This window comes from Nasonia vitripennis, chromosome 3 (assembly GCF_009193385.2).
Source record: "Nasonia vitripennis strain AsymCx chromosome 3, Nvit_psr_1.1, whole genome shotgun sequence".
Taxonomy (NCBI): Eukaryota; Metazoa; Arthropoda; class Insecta; order Hymenoptera; family Pteromalidae; genus Nasonia; species Nasonia vitripennis.
Genome location: NC_045759.1, coordinates 10,485,628 through 10,507,647, shown reverse-complemented (window position 1 = coordinate 10,507,647; position 22,020 = coordinate 10,485,628). Strand labels below are relative to the sequence as shown.

At 41.8% G+C, this 22,020-nt stretch overlaps 4 protein-coding genes across 7 annotated transcripts; 2 read left to right on the top strand and 2 right to left on the bottom strand.

The window, feature by feature from the left end:
* Positions 1–2,272: 2,272 nt before the first annotated feature.
* Positions 2,273–5,909, bottom strand: LOC100116260 (N-acetyltransferase eso1). Its single transcript, XM_001600747.6, has 5 exons — positions 3,915–5,909; positions 3,618–3,834; positions 3,374–3,547; positions 3,090–3,295; positions 2,273–3,005 (listed from the first exon to the last, which is right to left on the bottom strand). The coding sequence occupies exons 1-5, from the start codon at positions 5,789–5,791 to the stop codon at positions 2,885–2,887; spliced, it is 2,595 nt and encodes an 864-aa protein (XP_001600797.1). The 5' UTR covers positions 5,792–5,909; the 3' UTR covers positions 2,273–2,884.
* Positions 5,910–8,680: 2,771 nt separating this feature from the next.
* Or266 (odorant receptor 266) lies at positions 8,681–13,674 on the bottom strand. Of its 4 annotated transcripts, none has more exons than XM_016983250.2 (10): positions 13,591–13,674; positions 11,334–11,536; positions 10,965–11,236; positions 10,673–10,869; positions 10,302–10,521; positions 10,137–10,237; positions 9,966–10,065; positions 9,775–9,816; positions 9,507–9,662; positions 8,681–9,433 (listed from the first exon to the last, which is right to left on the bottom strand). In XM_016983250.2, exons 2-10 carry the CDS (start codon positions 11,407–11,409, stop codon positions 9,380–9,382), a joined length of 1,218 nt encoding a protein of 405 aa, XP_016838739.1. In that variant the 5' UTR covers positions 11,410–11,536; positions 13,591–13,674; the 3' UTR covers positions 8,681–9,379. The 4 variants fall into 4 exon arrangements, with proteins under 4 accessions (XP_016838739.1, XP_016838737.1, XP_031781946.1 ...); XM_016983248.3 differs by having other exon boundaries at positions 8,683–9,433; positions 9,775–9,885; XM_031926086.2 differs by having other exon boundaries at positions 9,303–9,433; positions 9,775–9,885; positions 11,312–11,536.
* Positions 13,675–15,198: 1,524 nt separating this feature from the next.
* On the top strand, positions 15,199–19,721 carry LOC100679322. Its single transcript, XM_003427977.5, has 5 exons — positions 15,199–15,912; positions 16,692–17,983; positions 18,041–18,260; positions 18,324–18,500; positions 18,645–19,721. The coding sequence occupies exons 1-5, from the start codon at positions 15,339–15,341 to the stop codon at positions 18,788–18,790; spliced, it is 2,409 nt and encodes an 802-aa protein (XP_003428025.2). The 5' UTR covers positions 15,199–15,338; the 3' UTR covers positions 18,791–19,721.
* Positions 19,722–19,901: 180 nt separating this feature from the next.
* On the top strand, positions 19,902–21,199 carry LOC100116156 (exosome complex component RRP4). Its single transcript, XM_001600653.6, has 3 exons — positions 19,902–20,156; positions 20,223–20,463; positions 20,539–21,199. Exons 1-3 carry the CDS (start codon positions 20,008–20,010, stop codon positions 21,055–21,057), a joined length of 909 nt encoding a protein of 302 aa, XP_001600703.1. The 5' UTR covers positions 19,902–20,007; the 3' UTR covers positions 21,058–21,199.
* Positions 21,200–22,020: the final 821 nt, after the last annotated feature.

Sequence of the window (22,020 nt, the reverse complement as noted above, 5' to 3'; positions counted from 1 at the left end):
ATATACACAATACGTTATAATGTGTAAACGCAACGCATCCTCCCTCATTCGCGCGCGCTCGCACCAAAGACAACGGACTGTATAGGCTGTTCTAGGACACGTTTTCCGTTACACGAGCAGCGCGAAACGCGCCGAGAAGCCCTGCAAGGATCGTCGTCCTTATACTTTATTTTTCGTAAGGCAGACCTACACGCCGCGCGAGAGAGAACCCGATACAGCGCAGCATTTATCCACACATACATACACACAGCTCTTCGACGTGCTCGATCACGCGAGCCTGCGGCATATGGCTCGCGGTGCCCCCAGCATGGAACTAATAGGCCAGCCTTACGCCCAGCCCGGAAGAGCCCGAATTCAAGACGTCTAAGCAAGCTGCAGCAGCTTTCTTCGACATTTTATATGATCGACGATATAATACAGAGAGAAGAGTTCTTTAACGCCTATGAGGCGCGCATTATAGCTGCTCGTGTGGGGGCGCGGACCACTTGCCCGTGAAATGAACTATGAAAGCTGCAGCAGCAGGAGTTAATTTGGACGGTGTGTGGGAAAGCCGATTCGCGGAGCTGTACAGATGGTGCGTGAAGGCGTCGTTTAGATGGACGCGTACAAACTGGAGCAATGCGCCGGCTGCGCGCGAGTTTTAACGAACTCGGCTTAATTGATTTGTGGGAAAAGGTTGCATCTGCACTTATTTCTCGCGGGAGTAATTATTTTTTCATATTTTATGCACCATCGAGCTATCGATTTTGTGAAATGTTCGTGAACCGTCTCGCTGTGCTCGGTCAACGGCGGCCGTGGAAACCAGTCGATTGCTCGCTCCCACCATTACAATCATTTTTAAATTAGCGCAGCGTTAAAATCCTACAATTGGCTCGCTCTATTACGACGACATACCACTAGCAGTTTGAATGCTAAAAATGACCTTATAGACGTATAACGCACGCGAAGAACATTACTTATCCACGATTTCCAGTACTGAATTTCGCGCAAACTCACTCGCGTAGTTCCTGTCGCTCTACAACGGCAAGAAAGTCAACGGTGCTCGCGGCCGGACAAAGCCGCATCGGCCAAAAGGGCCGCTTTCCGCGGCTATTTTACGCAACATAAATTTCACGTCTTGCGCGAGTACAATGCAGTGCTCAGACGACCGGACGACGGGCGTAAAGAGCGTCGACGTTACGACCGAAGCGAGAGAGCTTGTGCGAATTATAAAGCGCTCGTAGGTTTATTACCTTGAGTTGACGGTTTAATGTTGTGCTTTTTTTCGAATACGATCTTCGTCGTTAGTTCGGAACGGGATAATAGATCGTAATTGAAAGAAAAAATTTACAGAACAATCTTGCCTTCGACGTAACAATCGACAAACATCTCACGCAACGAGTTATAACGATTTCTAAGCTTTTTTTCGCTCGAGTGCCACAAACAGTCGTATGTACTTTCTGCCGTTGCTCGAGTATACTTTACGATGCAGAGCTGGCAGTTGCATTTATGAAACGCAAAACGGCGCAGACGTAGACTGGGTAACAACGAGCAACGTTTTTATTTTATGAAGATGCTCGAGGGCTTCCACCTGATATATGACTTTTTAATGGATGCCCGTAATGCTCGTGACAGTAACATGCGCATAATCGTTTTTCGGCTCTCTAGAATGAATCGCACGAGACTCGAGTGCTCAACGAACTTTCGATCAATTGCACAGCAATTGTCAAAACATAAGCAGAGTTTTGCCAGTGAAAATAACTTCCGCGCGTTCCTATGACTGAACCGTGCACGCGAATCTCCATAAATTCGGCGGACTTCCCTGTCTGATTTTTCGGGCCTAAAACGGAAGTCCACTGCTCGCCTTCGCTCCGCCAATTAATATGTGTACAATGGTCCCTTCGCCGCTATTTGCATATTACGCTCAGCCGAGGAAGAAACATCGCCCTTCCGTGGATTTCGCGCCAAACTGTATTATGCATACATGCATGCGGTCCGCGAATCATCCTGAATTACACGCTACTTGGCTTCGTTCGCCAAGGCATAATGCGACGCACGTGTCTCTCCCGACTGCGCGGGGCGTTGCTGTACACCTACGTTTCTGCATACAGTAGGTAGCTTACGGAGGAAGTCCGGGACATCCGAGATCTTGAGCCTGGCTTCTCGATGGGCTTTCCCTGTTTCCGCTCCGACTTCTCGCTTTTTTATGCTCTCATTGCGGGTCTTCTATGAGTGCAGAGCGATGCCAACATTGTTGTAGAAATTGTGCGGTTGTAGAAAGCGGACTCGTTAATTTTGCAGTACAATGCATTTTATTTATTTGCGAATGTGATGATCGTGTACATTGATACTGCGTTAGGTCATACAAAAGATAAAAAAATTACTTAACTTAGGCGATTAGGTAAGATATAATATATTTCGCGAGATATTTCACTTTATAAAGTAAACTCTAATATAATTTTTATATATTAAATATATTTTATATATTATATTTTAAGCGACTGAGTTAGTTTACGATTCGTTATATATTAAGTCAACTAATAATATTATTCTCTTTTTAATTTTGATTTTGTACTAATAGGAACACAAGAATTGTTTTCAGTTCTCATGCAACTTCACGAATAGAAATTTAGATTAAAACATAACTAGTCTTATATGTGAAACAACATGTAATATAACATTTTTTAAATTTAAAATATACTCTTCAAGAGCCTATTGAAAACATCAAGATTTTCATAGATCATAGAGAACTTACTCTTAAGATTGTATAATTACATATAAAATCTTGATGCCCGCAATAGGAATGTCAACAATGTGAAATTAATTCGTACATTCTTTAGTACGATTTTGATCTGTTAGTAATCTCGAATAGAAAACTTGTGATAATAATAAAAAAAGATTATCTTTAGTAAACTTTAAAACTACTTGTTTTCGTATATTTTTCTGCAAAAGCCTTGCCACTGGGTGTAGGTATCGAAAATGCAATGTCATCTATCGACATTATATGTCCGTAAAAGTAATTTGCTCTAGAACGAAATGAATGATAAAAGTTAATATCTATAGTGTCAAAATATAATACGCGAAGAAATATTTTGGTTTATGATATTTACCGAAGGGTATCGACGAGTTTTGTAGCAACACCTTGCCTACGATGATGCTCTGCGGTCCAAATAACATTTATACCACATTTTGCAGGGCTACTTTCTGATGAACAACAATTGAGTTCAGACATTTCTGGTATCATTTTAAAAGCTCTGTGAATACGTTTTGATATCAGAAGACCTATGATGGATTTGTTTCTCACATACAAGTAAGCCTAAAACAAATTATCAGTTAAATAGTTGAAATGGTATAAATTATTTAATTCTTTCGGAATACTTTTTTTAATGCTTACCTTATCATCTACATAGTCTGACGAAACTAGTTCAATAATACCTAAGTCTTGGTTAATTATTTGGAGAATGTCCAACACTTTTTTCCTATGATTCATAGGATCACTGGGTTCTATTAAAATTATCTTACTTTTTGTATTTGAATCTTGAAATACTATGTGTTCATTTTTCCAACCCTATTAGAAAAAGATCAGATTAATCTTCATCATTAAAAATAAAATAAAATAATTAAGAGTTTGTACACACTTGAAATTTTAATCCTAAATCCTTGTTCCACCTGTTATGGTATTTAATATGGGCGTTTTCATCATCTTTATCTCCCAAATGGTAAAGTAATTGACATTTTTTACATTGACTAATGCCAAAAAGTTTTTGACCAGCATCTATTTGATACTGCTTTGGATCACTGCTATGATTTACCAATACCCTGTTTTCATTCATCTTTTTTGACTTTACGCTTGTACTGAAAAAAATATTGAGTATTTTAATGAATATGTTTTTTTAAATCAATCTTAATGATACAATCTTCATTTGATTGCTTACTCTGTCACAATACCAAATGAGGATCCCTTGCTAAATAGTGGATAATATTTTTTGCTTGTTTGTTCGGATAGTTCTCCACAATTTTGCGATTCAGCAGTATCATTTGTTGTAGTTTCCACTATATTTTCCTCAAACATGGTACTGTTATAGACATTTTCGTTTGTTTCTAATAGAAATGAAGTATCACTCACTACAGAAGTGGAATTGCCTGTGGGCTCCTCATCTTCGCTCCATTCATTTTGTAAAATACTTAGAAGATCACTCACATCTTTTTGAGAAACTGACTTTAAAGCAATATTTTCCACAGCATTCTCATTTTCCGATGAATTTAAAAGAACACTTGGACTATTAGTGGCAGTTTGATCAATTTCCTTGTTCATATTTTCATAGCTTGATAAATTAGTTTTGCGAGATTCTATTATTGATGTTGTAGATTCTGACAAGGAGTTCCCCATTGGTAGGTTAACTGTATCATTCAATCCAAGGCTTATGACAATACTCTCATAACTATTATCAGCATCTTCGATAAGATCACTATCTGCGGGTATTAAGTCCTCCACAGGTAGATTGATCACATTATTCAATCCAAGATTGATTGAACTATTTTCATTGCCACTATTTACATCTTGAATATCGTTATTCGATCCTTTTGAAAAATTATTCACAGCATTCATACTGACTGTTTGAGTGACTGAAGTATCAGCCCAATCATCTTCCAACTCCTTCAAAAGATCCTGCACTGGGTCGATAGAATCCAGATTACTTATATTAGTCAGAGAAGTATCAAAGTCTGTAATATCAATAGCTGAAAGTTTGTTCCAATCATCGATATCTTTCTGGCTTATCAACGGTTTAATCATTAATTGACCATTTTTCTCACATAGACCTAAGTGTCCAATAGTGCCAGCGCATCCTGTGGTTTTGGTAGCAGGCTTTTCTGCTACTGCGATTGCCTTATCTGCACAAGTTATCTTGCCGATGGATTCATGTATTGGAATATCCGTATCTTGAGACTCCGTCAGTGGAGAAACTGTCGTAGAAGATTTTGCAGGTTTCTCCACCGTGCGTCTGTTGTGCTTGAAAAACTTTCTTTTTGGATCATACGTCTCTACAGTTGTACTTTCCGTGACATTGTTACTGTCAAAGTTTTCAATCTGATCGATATGTGCTTCGATCGGAATCCGCTCTTCTACTACACTACTGTTCTGTTTATCGCTCAAACTCTTGTCGCTGTCCATTGAATCATTTTTCAGTGAACTCCTCTTACGCTTTGGCTTCTTTATACCGTGTCCAACTCCGCAGTTGATCTCACCTTTCCTCTTGTGCTTTTTCATCGCAGCAGGCTGTGCCAGACTCTTCTTCTTCACAACAGGCTGAGCATCCGGACTTCTCTTCTTCTTGGAGCTATGTCTACTCACTGGTTTCACCGTCACTGGAGCTAGTGCATAACACTCTGGGACTTTCTTACAGGAAGAGCCGTAGAACGACTTGGCACTAACGGAAAAACTCGGCTTCTCGGGCTCGTTCTCTTTGAACCTACTGTGAAACAATGACACCTTGACCTTGTGGAGATTCGAGTGTTTGCCCTTCCTGTAACTCCTCAGCTTCGTCGACTTCTTCGAAGCGCTGGTGAAAATACGATTCTCCGTACCTCTCCTGCTCTTCGGCGACTGTATGTTCGCGTTGTCCTCTAGCACGCTCACGTTGTTGTCCAAGACACCGAGAGATTTCCTGATACGATTGAGGCTAGGAATCGGGATAATTATGGGACTCTTGATCTGCGGAGATCCATCCTTCTGTGGCGTTTCTGGAACGTACGTGTTTTCGTCTTCCGCGTCCGTCTCCTTGTCCGGCGATTCGGGAACAATCTCATTCATGATTTTTGTTTTGAAACTGGCACTTGTCAGGACCAACGTGTCTCGCTGTGATTTTGAAAAGAAAACAATCCGCCATCTGTAATCGTGTGGCGCACGAGTTTCGAACGCGAGTTTTGTATATCTATATATACTGATAGCGCGAGTTCCGAGAATCAAGAATGACACACCTGTTGGTAATGGGAGAGTCGACTGTTTTATCGATGGAGCTCTCGAGAGTCGCGAGGCGCCAAAGTTCGAATGTATAGTTTTATCATTGTTTGTTCGGTGCTATTTGATTTACACTATCATTGTTAATCATTACTGATCTTTTTTTGTATACCTACATTATCATTAATCGGTTAGTTTTTGGAACTTTATGGATAATATTATGTAAGTTTATTGAAACAGCGAACGTTTTAATTAAGCAGTGCAAATTAATCATAAATTTTCAAATAAAACCAAAAAATTCATTTTTATTAAATTCATGCAAGATCTGAGTAATATAACAATTAGTTCTGTGACTGTCATCAGGCAAAACGACATAAGGTCACATCATATTATTTAAATAAGTTTTTTTAATAATTTAAACATTGTAATTACAGTAGTCTACAAATCTATGGCTGGAAAACAAGACAACATATAATAAGCTTATTATTGTTTTTCTTTAGTGAATATTTACTAGAATCAGGTTCGATCATTATAGTTGTTGAATAGTACTGAAAAAAGCCTTTGGAATATGTGGAAACGGGTTACACTAGCGTTGAAATAAACTTAAACTATTAAATCTGTTGGAAGTCCTCGAAGACGTCCTACAAAATTTTCGGTAGACTTTCAGAAATCTCAAAAGTCTTTTGGAAGTTTTAGAAGTCTTTCGTTAAATATGTTTAACTGTTTTCTTTGGTGACTTCTTTAGTGCTCAGTTCCTCGGAGTTACAAAGTAATATTTTGTTACAAATGAAGGAAAGAAAGTCCCATAGAAGCCACTATAAAATCTGAAAGCAGGACTCATGATTGGACATATCCCATAGCTTTGGGGCAACGTTCCAGTAATCTCGTACAGTGAAAATGGCCTATTGGCAGAAGATACGATATGACTTATTCGGTTCTGCAGCCTATCAGCCACAGAGCTGTTATAGTTTATACCTGTTTTTTTTTTAACGACTGTAGCACACACCACACCAAATCCTGTCATAAACAACGCGTTATTCCAGTCACTTCCGTCGCGCGTTTTAAAATATACATACATTTCGTTGAACCCGACTTTTCACGCTTTACGGATTTCGATCACTAGCACGGAACGACCGCATAAATAATTTATAAACCGGCACCCACAACGTCCCGTGGACATTCCGTAGACAACGCAAGGGTGGAAAGTTAGTTCTGACTTCCGGCATAGTCGACACACCGCAGCGATTTCAACTTATTAACAGTTTCACCAGTCACGAGGACCGCGTGCGCGCATAAATTAAACCGAATCACCACCACCCACGAGGGTGTGTATACTCAAAAGTACGTTACACAAACGTGCACAACGGCAAAAAATCATCGAAGCACGTTTGTAACGCGCGCGCACAGCTTCATTTCTTCTTCATTACCGTATTTCCGAGCCGACCCGCAGCCGCGCGTCCATTCATCCCATCGCGTCAGCGTAAAAATCGGCAGAAGCCAAAAAGTCAGCACCCCACCGGCAAAACTGTTTACCTCAAACAAAATTCGCCCATCTCACGCTGCGGGAGAGACCCGCATGTACACACACAACGCGCGAAAATACAGATGTACCTTCGTCACAGCTGCGGCGGCCAAACTTCTCGAGAAGGCCGAAGCTGCTCTCCACGGGGTGCGCTGCAAATTGCCGGAGAGAGAGAGAGAGAGAGAAGGCGTACGCTGCTCGATTACAGTGTACCCTACCTATACATGCTACTCGATTTTGCAGGCGTTGCGGAGGATCATTGTCTGGCAGTGAGAAGAGAGATGAGGGAGGCGAGGACGCCTCCGCGTATTCGGTGCGGCCTTTGTTGCGGGGGATTTGCCGGGTATACTGAGCTGGTCTTTAGGCGTGTTTGCTTGGACACTTTTGGCTGTAGAGGCTTTCCGAGTAAAGCTTATAATCTGACGTTTCAATGAGCTGCGCTCTTTCTCGCTCAGAATTTAATATTATTGATAATATTTGAATAAATTCGTTTTACACAATAACGAGCAGCTGTACAGAGAGGATCGAAAAAAGGAATCAACCAGCTATAAATTTCGAGATCGATCTCGCATCAAGCAATCGGCAACAAAAAATCGGTGCTCAAATTACAGAGAGCAGCTCGGATGTGTTCGCGGGGTGCTGATTCGTATCTCTCTTGCTCCTGCTCACACCTGGGGCTCGTGTGCCTATTGACTGAAAAGCGGCTTTTTTACGCTAGAACAGCTCGCTGTTGTGGCTGTACGTTCATTTCGATTTTGGTGTTCTTATAGGAGAAAACAAACGCTCTGCGCTGTAACGGTTGTGGTAAATCGTCGCGTAACTATTTTTAGTGCGAATTTTGTTATGTAAATTGTTACAGATGCGGCAATGTCGAGCTGTTTTCTCACGGGATAGGCAGACGTATGGACGTTGTATTATTTCGCACACAATGAATGAGTTGCTATCGGCTGTGTTATGTTAACAATAGTAAATTATACTTGCTACGACGACGATTATATAGTTTTAAAACGCTTCGCAGAAAATTAGTTTCAAGAAGTTGATAAGTATAAAGCAGACGGAAATAAAGTATATCTCTATGATAGGAAATTAGATAATAGTAACTCCTGCAAACTATAAAATAATCAGAATATTCTCTACCTAAAATAGTGTAAATGATTTCACTCTATAAACTAGTGAAAATATATTAACTATTTCAAACAGTCAGAAGCTATAAACTGTAAAAGGTTTTCATAGATGTGTTGTAGCATTTTTTAAACAGAGGATGAGTATTTATATTCTTAACAATCATATTTCAGATGCACTCACTTACAAAGTTTTATAAATGTAAAATTTATTCTCCTACTGGGAGTTGGAAAACTCGTAACAACCTATGGTGCTGATGGATTCCAAACCTTTATCTTTTACTTTTTTCGGTTAACAGCACATCTGGTTTTCATATTAGTGCGGAATCTTTTCGAAAATAACAAAGTGCAACTCGTAACGTATCATTAGAGTAATAAACTCGCTGCACCTGTATAAAAACCCAGACTTCAATTGAGAGGACCGCAAGCCCTGATCAAGGATTTTTGGATCCTCATAACAAGTACCTGATCACTCCTTGATCAGGGCTAACGCTGAAGGTCCCGTGGCGCTTTTTCAGATAGAATCGTAAGTCATTAGAATATACCAGAATATACTTGGCAATGTTCATATACCCGAGGAAGAGAACAATTTTTGGGTACCTTTATATTCAGCTAGAATGCACCTGAATAGATAAAAAAGATCCTTTCCCCAAAAGCATTGCAGCAGGGTAGAAGTAATGTGGACTTTTTTATCGGGTCTAGTGTTAAAAAATGTCCAAGATTTAAATGTACGATCGATTTTAATTTAATAAAATAAACTTTGAAAACGTGTAAAACTTGTAAAGTATACTTATGATTTTAACTGGTCGTTTGGTAGAGCATCATGTAGTAGGACATGGCCGTTTTTAGAATCTACAGCGTTACGTGAATGAATGATCAAATTAATACGTTACGCTTTAATTCGATGAATCTTTGAACGACTTACAGTGGTTATCCGTTGGTGATCTATTGGAAAAAATCCGTAAGCAGTGCAGTAAAACGGCTTTTGCGATTTCATAATGCACATTTGCAAGTTCATCCTGAGCACGTGACCATTCTCCGTCCATTTACTGTTGTAAACTGCTTCGGCTATCGAACCCGCCTACGTATAGAAAATCCGCGTGAACATATTATTATGTGAGACCGCATAATAACCTGGATTTTTTCACTGTACATATAGATAAATTTATCGATATGACGTAAGGCTAATATACCTGCTCGGTTAATGTCTCAGCGTAGTCGCAGTAAACTAGTAACTGAAAAAAAACGCTCATAAAATGAAAGCTTTGGAGGGCTATTCCGGCATACTGAGCTTCCAAAAACATCTGAACAAGTGAAAAAAAAACACTAAACGTTTCAAAAGTATTCGTGTTAGTTTACAGCGAACAAAAAGAAAATACTATACCTCTTGCAATTCAAACAGATTAACGCACATGGTAATGGCTGATAAGAGCATAATTATGAAGATTATTGGACTGAAAACATCTTCGATCGCATCACAAATTCTATTGAAAATTTATATACAAATTAAAATTTGTTTCATTTCTCAACCGGTATCTCTCAGTGAAGTAATTACCTCAGCAACTCTTGATGTCTCCTAATAATGTCTACAATGTTTTTTCTTGATTGCCGTTCGTCTTTTGTGTTATCCGAGGTTTCTGTATCGTAATGCAATATCTAAATTTGTTTGTTAGTAAATAAAATATTTGTCCAACGGGTCTCCTCCTGCAATATACTTCACCTTAAATTGCAAAGACGTATGGCTTGTCAATTGTACGAATAAAGTATCACAACACATCCAGTGTAAAGCAGCTGCATAAAGTACCCATAATTCTTGGATGAAAAGAAAGTTATAAACTTTTAAATTGTTTACTTCGAAGGGATATCTTACGAAGAAGATTCTCTCAGTGTAATCGTAAGTGCGATTAGCATTCCGATCAGTGAATTGCAGAATGAAATATCTGAAAATTCCAGCGTGCGATATAGCTGTGTAGCAAATATCCTACCATACATCCTACATACATCTTAGTGCAAACACTCAAGAGTTTGCACTAGATTCGCGTAGTAAGCATAAATGTCTTGATCTCGAAAATGCAAATTTCACGTACTCACTTGAGTGGCGGCAGACAGAAGGAAAGGCTGAGGAATAAAATCATGATGACGTAGAATCTGCAGAAGACGAGCGTTTTCTGTGCCTCTCTTGAAATTTCGTTGCGTATTTCGTGACGCGGCATCCTTCTCCGCCAAATCACTGCCATATCTTCGAAAAGCGTTTGCAAATCCTCCCTGTTATACACCAGTCGAAAGCCCTAAACTTGAAATTTATCTTTAGATCGAATACTCTTTGAATTTCACTATTTCAAAATTAGAGAGTATGAGTATAAGCAGAATAACGTGTAATCACCTTGCAAAGGCAGACAAAATTGGAAAGAGCGTTGGTCAAGATTTGCAGAACAAATTTCTTATCAGTCTTCCAAATGTCGTTGATCCATTGCATTTGATAGACGAAATCCAAAAGACAGATAATGTTTATCAGCACCGTTGGCACCCGTTCTATAATCTGCGATCTTTTGTCCCTTTTATTGCCATCTGTACCAATGCCCATACCCATACATCGGAAGAGTAGAGAATTGAGCTTCGTGTAATCCTCGAAAGCTGGAGTTACCGAAGGGCTGTCTGCGATGCATCGTAAGAAAAATCACCTTTACCATCAAATTACGCCACATAGCTATTACACTATACTGATCTTACCCTCAGTCTTCATGTCGCTTACCTCCCTGGATCAGTACTGACGCCGAGATGCGCACTAATCCTATCGTCGCGGGTCCGCGCACCGCGGGAATTTGCATATTTGATGCCGCGTTTATAATGCACCTGCTTATTATACCCTATTAGCCATCAGGGATGTACATTTATGCACACGCGTGGGTCTTTTCTATCTAATGTGTTTCTTTTTTCCTCGATGGACATTATACTCTACAATAAAATTCTCCGATTATGTGTGTGCAATATACATGAATAGCATATGCATGGATATTGCGATAACCAGTTATGAACATAATATGATGTTCTATAGAACGCATGCAATATTTGCTTTCGCTCGTTATGAACATATTTAGTCGCTCCCAGACATCATGCACGCTAATATTCTAGATAATGTATGAAATATTTGATGTTGCTTGTTATTCTCAATGTGCTTATTTCTTCTGATGTTACAATATACGAGTAATAAAAGGGGTTGAATATTCAAGGTGTATTCTTTTAGGAAAACTGCTGAGCGAAGAATAGAAACGTTTCTCTTGTACTTATTATATGTAATGATGCATCCCTCGCAACTTTGCTGTCGGTTCACAATATAGCCGAACATATCTAACGTAAGTATTGGATTCTGCAGTAGCCATTTGTGTTATTATTGTTTATATTATCTGTGGTGCGTTTGGGAGTAATTGGGTAATCAAATCAAAACTGCTGTGATTGGTTGAACGAATCAGCGAAATAGTATAGTTTTCGTCAAGAATTGAACCAAGAATTAATTAGTGTAATCATTGATAAAGTTAATATAACCAGGGTATTGTATGCGTATTATTACGAGAACATTTTTTATTATTAAAACACGTTCTGTCGTTATCGATGTTTATGTTTTTTGTAAACTATTTTTGAAGTGTAACAGCTCTTGTAACTAACTATTATAAATATTAAGTAACATCTTTATCGTCATCTTCATCTTCATCTTTATTTCAGAGGACATTGTACCCTTTTGTATATTTTTACCTCGTTCATCGCATATTGACGATGCCCCTGCGTCCACTTACGCTGTTACAAAGTAATGTTGCTATACCGCGCAGTACGAACGTAATAATCTTCGCAGAAATAATTTTGCATTAAAGTATGATCGAACGAAATACATTATATTCAGCGTATCTCATACAGTATTCGCCGGCTCCTTGCGTTTTATCCGCTTCTCTCGTATTCGCGTTACTTCATTTTTTACGCGTGAGTAAATATGAATGGGTAAGCTGCGCGGAAAGAAAGAAGCTCGTGCGCGCAAGGTAGCTGTGAGCTGTGTAGTAGCATTCGTAGGTGAGCCATTCTGTCGTCATTTGGTGGTGTTGGTTTTTCTACAGTCATTAGTCGCAGCCAGCAGTTAAGCGTCGCGAGAAGAAATGAACAATTCTATTATAACGTAATGAAGATCAGTCATCGAGCTTTTGCTAAGGTTGGATTTGTCAAATATCAAAAATGTTTTACCATTATACAAAATATTTACTTTATACAATAAATATTACAGAGACTGAAAAACAATCCTCACAAGTTTCATCTATATTTTACCAATGCTTGACAAATTTAAAACAGAGACATTGCGTTCAATCAAGCTACGCATGAATATATAAGCTTCCTCGAATAGCACCATTATACCGAACATAATAATAGTCACATACAGTCGCACACACTCGACAGTGAAGCAGGTACGTTCTTATCCTGAGTAGATGTATACATCCACGTACTTCAACTGATGAGCTTAAGATTTACAACAACTTTGATAGTGAATTCGCTGGGCGAAATAGTGAAAAGTTCATTACTTTCAGAGAGTATACTATGTATGTATAATATGTACTAAAGCGACAGATTTGTAAACGAAAATTTTTGTTAGCTCTGCTTAGGTAACCAAGAATGAATTTTATTTCTGAGGTCGGCGCGTATTACATAGTTTTCCATTCATACACAATGAATAGGCATATGACTCACGACGAAAATTGACAGCTAATTTTGAGTCCATTAAAAGAGCCAAGGTAATATCTACACTCCTAATCATTGAATGCTGTCTACACCCTTGAACTATCAGCAAGCAATTATTATATCACGGTAACCACAAAATAAACTTCATTAAAAAACCTTATCATATCAGAGGGGAAATCCCCGATCGACTTTTCGATTCCGGAGCGGATATGCAGCAGCTGCCCACTGACATCAATATACTCTCAACAATGACCTATAATACACGAGTCCTTATTTCTACAAAGTATACATACCTTTCTTCCGCAGCACATAAAGAACGCGAGCTACTATGCTGGCCTCGAAAATTGCGGGGGGGTTATGTCGTCGCTCGCGTACAATCAAGGTCGCAATTACGCACGTAACGGGTATAAGTGACACTGAAAACGAACGGGGGGTTGAAAAAGGGGTTGAAAAAGAAACCGCGAACGCGTGTGCCTTTAATTTCCGCAATTTTCGACTGGACAAAAAAAGGGAGCAAACGGAGTCCGGCCGTTGCTGGGGAGATTGATGCGGGACAATTGAAGTGGAGCGACGATAAGGTGTATGTGAGTATGGGGTTCGGTGGTTTTTACTGTCGTGACCGGATATTGTATTATACGGTTTTTGCGTAATTGGCGTATAATGGTAGCCGATGGGGCTGTAATAAATCATACTGCGATGCTATAATTTCTATTGTCTACTTTTATTTGTTTTTAATTTAGCATTCGCTTATACACACATTATACATTTCAAGCGATATCTATACGATAACTTTTGTAAAACAACAGACAATTATTCAATTAATAATTGAACTTAAACGCACGCACATAACTTTCGTGAAGTATTTTCAAGGTTTCAACTTTTTATAGGAGGAACCCTTAAAAGTGCCGTTAGCGAAAATTACTCCGACGCAGTAGAGTATGCGCTTTGAAAGTGTGCAACCGTATGGCTAACCGCAATTAGGTTGAGGTTTGACACTGTTCTCTCTTCTCACCGGCGCGTAATTGACATAATGTTGCGAAAATTATTCAACGCACGGGCAACATTCTTTCCGAGAAAAAGTAAGTCGTGACTCGAACAAGGTCGCGAGCTTTTTCGCTTTTAAAAATAATTTTTCAAAACTCTTTCCGCAAACGCTCGATAAAGCATGCGAGAAGAATAGCTTAATTTAGCGGTTTTTTTTTCAATAAAAAAAAAGAAAAAAAAAACGATAAATAGTGAAATCTTGCAGAACGAGACCGCATCCGATTTCCACTGGCGCACGCGCAGGAGTCGAATTAAGCTTGTCGCTGAGACTTGCACTCGCGACTATTCAAATGCAGCTTACGGCACTTGTTCACCGAAAGAAAGTCGCATTAGCAAAGCAGATCGATCCAGTCACTGCCCAGAAATTAACATCGCGTTACTCCTAAGCATCGCGACCCTAACTACCCTCCGCAATAAACACGCCATTAGAGTGAGAGCCAACGACTGTACTATATGATCAATATACAGTCGCTGCTGCACATCCCGAAAGATCCCAATCTCTCATCGCGCTCGTCGTGTTTACACACTGCAGTCCCTCCTCCTGGACGAACGCATCACGATAAACACGGAAAAGCTCGTGAGAGCAGGCGTCACGATCGGCCAAGTCATTACCCCCGAGCTCTCGAATCGCAGCCGCATTCCTATACTTTATGCTATAGAGAGACTCGTAGCCCACTGCACTGTCGCAAATCACCTACGATACTTCTGCTCTCGGACGAAATTACAGCCGCTCGGTCACTGCAATAGTCAAAAGCAAATGTAGAGAGAGAGAGAGAGAGAGAGGAGCCAGTAGTAGGTATATATAGGTATACGTGTATCCAGGGCCGGCGACGGGCATTAAAATGCAGTTAAGCGCTCGGCCTTCCGCGATAAACGCGCTGCACTCGCGCGCGCGCGCGCGCGGGCCGTTTATAAGGTCTGCGCTGACATTCGTCGAGGGCGATGCAATCGGCGCGCATTTCCGAAAACCTCCTCCTACTACTTACTTGCTACCTACATGCATCGTGAAAAACCGGGACGGAAGCCGTGTCCGGCCCTCAAAGATTCGGCGGCGGCGGCGGCAATACTCGGAGAGCCCGTATTGGGTCGAGGCGATAGCGATAAACTCACTCACTCTCTCTCTCTCTCTCTCTCTCTCTCTCGGCTATGCGTATACGTAGGAGGAGCGGTGGTGGGGCGGGAGAAGAGACCTGTACGGTTTTTCGACGCCGATCATCATTTTCTGCGTGAACGACGAAAAGGACGCCCCCGTGCACCGAGAGCGCGACACATATACACATATTTCCTCCGCTGGCACTGCACTGCTGACTCGGCGGTGCGCGCGCCCGCGGCCTTGCACTTGTCGTCCGGCCGTTCGCTCGTCCGGTTTTGCTCTCCTTGTCCGATTAGTCCGACACGCTTTTGGATTTCGAGAACGAACGTGTTTACTCTCGAGGATCCGTCGAGTGCCTGCTGTATAGGCTTGTGGCCGTTTTTCTTTTGGCTCATATTCGATTCCCCGAAGACGAAGATGAGGAAGGTCCGGACGATCCTGTTCGCGCTGGCATCAGCTGCGATTCTCCTGGCGAACGGTGAGTACCTATACGCGGCATTGTTGGAAATAGACGCGCTTTTTATCAACTTCTCTGTGTGGCTCATATTCGTATCGATTTTCAAATTCATATTGTACAGATATACGCGCAGCCGAGCTTTGCTATCGGTTTTGTCACTCGCGTTTACAACGGGCCAGTCTGTGTTTTCTTTTCTTTTTTCAAGCAAGCGAGGAAAACTCTGCGCTCGGAGTTTGTTAAACAAAGCCTCCGGACTTTTATACGCTTCCTGTATTATCGTATTGCGAAACGCGAAGTTTCGAGGCGCAGGCATGGCGCGACTGCGCTGCACCTGCCTGCGCGAATGGAACTCCTGGGAGTCGTGTTTTTTAAACAATGCTTCGTTATTTGCGGAATCGTCAATTTCGAGGCGTTCGAATGTATCTCGAGACGGATAGTGATAAAATTCTATGCAGTGGGTTGTACAGGTGCGCTTCAATAAAGCGCGCTTAAACGGAGCCTTGAACGTTCTATTTTGACCGATGGCCGTTATTTCAGTCGAGATAAGTAAAAGCTTCGTTGAAATTCAAAGGCCTAAGCGTATATTCAGCCGGCAGACGTGTCAGGATAAAATCACGTAACGAGCTCGAATAGATCATCCGCAGAGCGCGTTTTTCGAAACGGTCTTCGTGTTACTCGAATTTATTGCTCTTTTTTCCTGTAATTTACCTCGGAACTTAATTTTAAATTAATATTTCAATACAAGCTTCCTAATGCAGGATTGCGAAATCTCAACAAAAAATGTTACTCCTGACTTTCAGCGCAAGAAGAAGCGGAGGACAATGGCAGCTCCGATTCAAAGTTGAAGGTCCTCGGATTTTTAAACAAGCCCGCGTTATCTGCGAACGCGAGGAAAAGCCGCGCGATCGATTCTAAATTAGCCGTGGAAAGTGAAAGTCCTTCGGGGCATGATTCACTGCCGCTAATACGGGGCCCGAGAAGCGCCGAAGATAGCGAAGACAATGAGACTGTTGTAGCTACGACTTCATTGCCGTTGGAGAACGATGATTTTACGCCGAATTACGCGAGCTCGACGAGTACCGCGGAAGTCGAGTCTAATCCAATAACGACGGCTGACCCTGAGTCTTCTGAAAAAGACAAAGCTGCAGGTGACAATACCAGTATGCCGAATTCGACGCCTACGCCTATTGAAGTGGCCGATAACGACGAGGACGAGGTCAAGGCAGAGCATAAAGCCGTCTCTTCTTCCGAAGAATTACCCGCGACTCAAGCTTCGGAGCACGAAGCTTCCTCTTCCGAGGCCGTACCCGCGATTCAAGCTCTGTCGGAGCAACCAACTCCGTCTTCCGAAGATGTGCAAGGCAGGAGTATGCCGGACATCGAAGCTCTGGAGCAAATGCATCCGGATCTCGCGCCATCGTCCTCGCCATCCCAGGACATCGACGTACAGCCGTCAGCTTCATCCCTGGATGTCAACGAGTCGACTCCGATGATCAGCTCTCCAGCCTCGATGTCGTCGGTCGAACGAGTCGAAAGCGAAGCTCCTGTGTCATCGTCCTCTCCAGCGAGTGGAGAACGCGAAGAGGGAACTCCTGTACCTTCAGTTTCTCCAACGAGCGAAGAACAAGCTCCTCCCGCAGCAGCGAGTGAAGAGAGCAAACCGGAGTCTGACGTCAAGCAGGATTTGCAAACGACCACCCTAATTAACGTCGCTGACCCAACCTCCGACGATGCTTCAGCCGAAAAGACATCGCCGAGCGAGGAGACCACCGAAGAAATCGAAGATAATTTTCCCAATTTGGAAACTTCGGAGAACGAAGATATCGACGAGGTGACGACCGAAGACGACGAGGACGATGGACCAACCGATGCCACTTTCGAAGAACCTACGGGTTCACCAGCTGATGGCGAATCGACCGAGGAAACTGTCCCCACAGCTCCCGAAAGCTCGGTCGCCGCTACCAGCACGTCGTCGACTCCGACGCCGAGTAGCAAGTACGATTTCCTGCTTTACGACGAGTCGAACGTCGCTTGCATATTGGCCTCGATGTCCGTCACGCTCAGAGTTACCTATACGACCAAGGACAAGAAGGTATGTAATGACGTCTTTTTTTAAACTGTTTTTCCTAAAGCTCGATTTCTCTTTCAGACGCGCACGAAATCGATCCAAGTTCCCTCCACAGCTTCCGTGAGCGGATTCTGCGGAGAGAAGGACTCCAACATGACTCTGTCCTGGCCGACGTCGGACACGTCGCTCGAGCAGAAAGACTCGATCACTTTTATGATGAAAAAGGACGATTCCAAGTTCTACGTCAGCAGCGTCCAAGTCAGTCTGGTTCCCAACAACCAAGACTTTCCTAACGTCATAGGTAAATATTCGAAATTTCAAAATGCATTGTAATTAAAAAATGTTACATCGTTTGAATTTACAGGCGAAAGTCTGAGAGGAAATTCCGCGACGGATCTGAGGCTGTTCTCCGCCCATCTAAAGAACGGCGCGCACGTTTGTCGGCCCATGACGGAAGTCACTTGCGGCCAGATTGTCGTGCTGATAAAGGACGTATCTCTCATTGCATACAACGACAGAGATAGCCTGGCCGACAGAGAAGGTAAGGAAGCGCTATCTTTTCTTCGAAAATGTGCAGCAGCTCTCTCTCTCTCTCTCTCTCTCCCGGCTTCCTTTGATAAGCCAACATTTTTTCCCCGCGTTTATGACAAGACCTTATTATGAATATTTTGATAAAACGTTTCAGAGGAACGCTGCTCGCCACCGCCAAAGAGCATAAGCATAGCGGCTGTCGTGGGTGCAATCGTCGGGCTGACGGTGACTATTGGAATCGTCGCCTCCTACGCTTGGTACCGGAAGAGGACCAGTACGTTCAGGTCCGAGCTTCCTTGAAGGGCACCGAGAAGACGCATCGCCGATGTTGATTCGAATCGAAAAATCCACGAACGTATAGATTTACGCCCTTGAACTCGACGCGATTCTATACTCTATATTATAATATAGTCGAGTCGTTTTTGTTTGTGATATGAGGAACGTCGAGTTTTGAGTTTAAGTTTAAGAGGATAGTATAGCGACTACTCTGCGGAACCAAGATGCAATGAGTTTAATTTTAAGCGAATGTTGATTTTGAAAATTATTCATTTCTGGAAAGTGTAGAAACTGGAATAGCCAACGCGTTGACCGTTATTATTTCTTCGAAAATCATACGTTTGAACGTGCACGTGTTTATTACTGTCAATTAGGTTTAGCTTATATTTTACCGAGAGAATATAAAACTGTTGGAAATTGCATGTCATTGTTTGCGTTAGTTGTAGATGTCTATCTTTATTACGAATGTGTAGAAATCAATACGTAGAATCGAGATAGAGTAGGCCGAATGTGTGCAATATACTCTACATACGTAATTTTGTTTGTATAATAAATATCAATTTTGTTATAGATGACTGTAAGCCATCTCAATATAAGTTTATTTTGTATATTATGTGCTTCCGAAGTCAATCTCCAATCTTGTATACACTACCGCGCGAACGAATATTTTACATTGTCAACACTTTTCCACGTTTTTATCACATTATTACGGTTGTAGGCGTATTTAGAAAGTGATGTGTGCAAAGTATCGCAGAAGCTACTTAAAATTCTGAACAATCGTTAGTAATCTAGATTTATCATTCGATTCTTTACCATTCAAACAGATGCCTATATGTGATTAGGACTCGCTTGATTGAGTGCGGTTGCGAGATAACTTTGTGTGTGAAGTATTAAATGCAGCGTTACGATTGTAAACACATGTACACCTTTGAATAAATTATTATAAGAACATTTATCCTTATCTAATTTTTTAGTCTCTTCAAAATCTGTATTAGAAGTATACGCATGGCTTACGTCACGCTTCGAAATTTCGCGCCACTAGCCGTTTCACTATGAGAGCTGCAACCGTGGCGACAAGAATATCACTAGACGCGGAGACAAAGTTACTAGGACGCGAGCCCATCGAATCAAGCAGACAACACCGCCGGTGAAATTTGAGGTTATGCCTTTGACAACACGTGTGTATGTTGCGTGAAAACAAACCGTGAATTCGTATATTTGAGACCTGAAAATCAGCGAAAATGAGCGAAGAAAATGAAAAAGAGGGATCTGGGATCATGGTTCGATTGGCCGTCAATCGGATCGATCAAAATCTTCCCACCCATCAAGATCCACAAGTGTTCCTTTACTCTCCTGGAGAAGAAATATCAACGCAGCCAGATTTTTTGAGGTTCGTTAGTAAATTTTGCAATTAGGATCATCTGTTAATTGTGAAACTAAAAGTTAAATATTTTAGGGGTCATGGAACGTATGTGGACGAACAAGAAGTTCTGCGAGCATCGGTTGCTGGTCGATTGGAAAGAGTCAACAAGCTGATATCTGTGAAGCCTTACAAAACCAGATACCAAGGTGAAATCGGAGACGTCGTTATTGGAAGGATAACAGAGGTTCAGCAGAAACGTTGGAAAGTTGATTGTAATGCCAAATTGGATGCTGCTCTTCTTTTGTCTAGTGTCAATTTGCCAGGAGGAGAGTTGGTGCGTCAAACTTAACGATAAAACATTCAAAATACATGAGATATTTGCATATTTTGAATAAATATATTTTCCCAGAGGAGAAGATCAGTCGAAGATGAGCAGGCAATGAGACGCTATTTACAAGAAGGAGATTTGATATGTGCAGAAGTTCAGAGTATCTTTGCCGATGGCTCTCTGTCTCTGCACACTAGAGTCCTTAAGTACGGCAAATTATCTCAAGGCATCATGTTGAAGGTATCGCCTGCATTGATTAAAAGGCAAAAAACTCACTTCCACAATCTAACGAATGGAGCCTGCTTAGTCCTGGGAAACAATGGATACGCGTGGATAGGAGCCAATGTTGCTGATACAGACAGGTCGGAGGGTGGGTTTACCCAGGATTTATCCAGAGTCAGTCAAGAAGACAGGGAGGTATGCGCCAGACTGCGTAACTGTATTCTGAGTCTTGCCAAAAGTCACATTCTATTGTCGGACACATCCGTCACTTACGCCTACGAGGAATCGATGAAGTACAGCATTCACGAGATGCTGATACCAGAGGTACAGCTCGACGTCGCCTTGCTGACACACCAGAGGCTCACCATATCGTTATAAATAACATTTATCTTTATAGTTGTTAATAAGAGTATCGAGTAAGTTAAGAATGAGTATTGATTTTTATAAAATCGACGTAATATAATTTTATATATTCAGGCAAAAAGTTTAGTAAATCACGAGATATTTTCTCCCATAACGATTCGCTCGTTTTTTCTCGTTTGCTCTTCTCCCTCCCGATACTTTTATTTCGAGCGAAAAATCAACGATTGGAACGCAATTTTTCCGCGCGTTATACCTCGAAGCTCCAACAAACGAGCGAGAAAAATGAAGAACAAAGCCACTTTTCACGCTGTGCGCGCTGAAAATGCCAAAGGTTTCGCGCCTCCGAGCGACACTTCTTTCTTCCCATTCGGCTGTCCCCGCTTATGCTGCACATTTATACCAATATACTTCTATATACAGGCAGCCTATCTACCTTTTCTTCGTTTCCCGCCAGAATTGGAAAGTAGTAAGCACAGTCCCTTTTCTGGGAACCGTCGACTTTTACCTGCGCGCGACACTATACCGATGCGCCTACGTGCCATCGGCATAGGCGACTTTGCAGGGGTGGCGGTCGAAATTTTCCACCGATCCCTTTAAACTTTAAAGGCCTGCGCCTAGTTGTGTGTGCCTGAGTCGAGGCAGAGAGACGAAGCCCATTACGGCTGAATTGGCCTTTACTTTGGGAGACGTCCAGAGGGAGAGAGAGAGTCGGGGCTGCAAATTGCCGCCGTTGCGTCGCGCCTGTGGAACACGTGAATTTCCATGGGAACTTTTTGGAAACGAGGTCGACGACAAGGAAAGCTACATAATGGCCCGAAAGACGCACCCTCGCATCGCGCCTAACGATTTTCCGCAGGGCGCTTCGCTTTTGCCTTAATTATATAGGTGTGCGTGAGTATATTTTTCACGAGCGTTTAAGTGCTGATTCGTAATTGCCTCAAACGAGCTTGGCTCGTCTTGAAGATTTTCGAACGTGCG

Bases quoted from the DNA above. Each gene is read 5' to 3' on its own strand.
- LOC100116260 (XM_001600747.6), bottom strand. From the start codon at position 5,791: ATGAATGAGATTGTTCCCGAATCGCCGGACAAGGAGACGGACGCGGAA. The intron at 3,835-3,914 runs GTAAGCAATCAA...TATTTTTTTCAG, and splicing joins TCATTTGGTATTGTGACAGA to TACAAGCGTAAAGTCAAAAA. The intron at 3,006-3,089 runs GTAAATATCATA...ATTTCGTTCTAG, and splicing joins AAACTCGTCGATACCCTTCG to AGCAAATTACTTTTACGGAC.
- Or266 (XM_016983248.3), bottom strand. From the start codon at position 11,409: ATGCAAATTCCCGCGGTGCGCGGACCCGCGACGATAGGATTAGTGCGC. The intron at 9,886-9,965 runs GTATAGTATTTT...TCACTTGTTCAG, and splicing joins ATCTGTTTGAATTGCAAGAG to ATGTTTTTGGAAGCTCAGTA. The intron at 9,434-9,506 runs GTAAGTCGTTCA...GTAACGCTGTAG, and splicing joins ATCACCAACGGATAACCACT to ATTCTAAAAACGGCCATGTC.
- LOC100679322 (XM_003427977.5), top strand. From the start codon at position 15,339: ATGCATCGTGAAAAACCGGGACGGAAGCCGTGTCCGGCCCTCAAAGAT. The intron at 15,913-16,691 runs GTGAGTACCTAT...CCTGACTTTCAG, and splicing joins TGCGATTCTCCTGGCGAACG to CGCAAGAAGAAGCGGAGGAC. The intron at 17,984-18,040 runs GTATGTAATGAC...TTTCTCTTTCAG, and splicing joins ATACGACCAAGGACAAGAAG to ACGCGCACGAAATCGATCCA.
- LOC100116156 (XM_001600653.6), top strand. From the start codon at position 20,008: ATGAGCGAAGAAAATGAAAAAGAGGGATCTGGGATCATGGTTCGATTG. The intron at 20,157-20,222 runs GTTCGTTAGTAA...TAAATATTTTAG, and splicing joins ACGCAGCCAGATTTTTTGAG to GGGTCATGGAACGTATGTGG. The intron at 20,464-20,538 runs GTGCGTCAAACT...ATATTTTCCCAG, and splicing joins ATTTGCCAGGAGGAGAGTTG to AGGAGAAGATCAGTCGAAGA.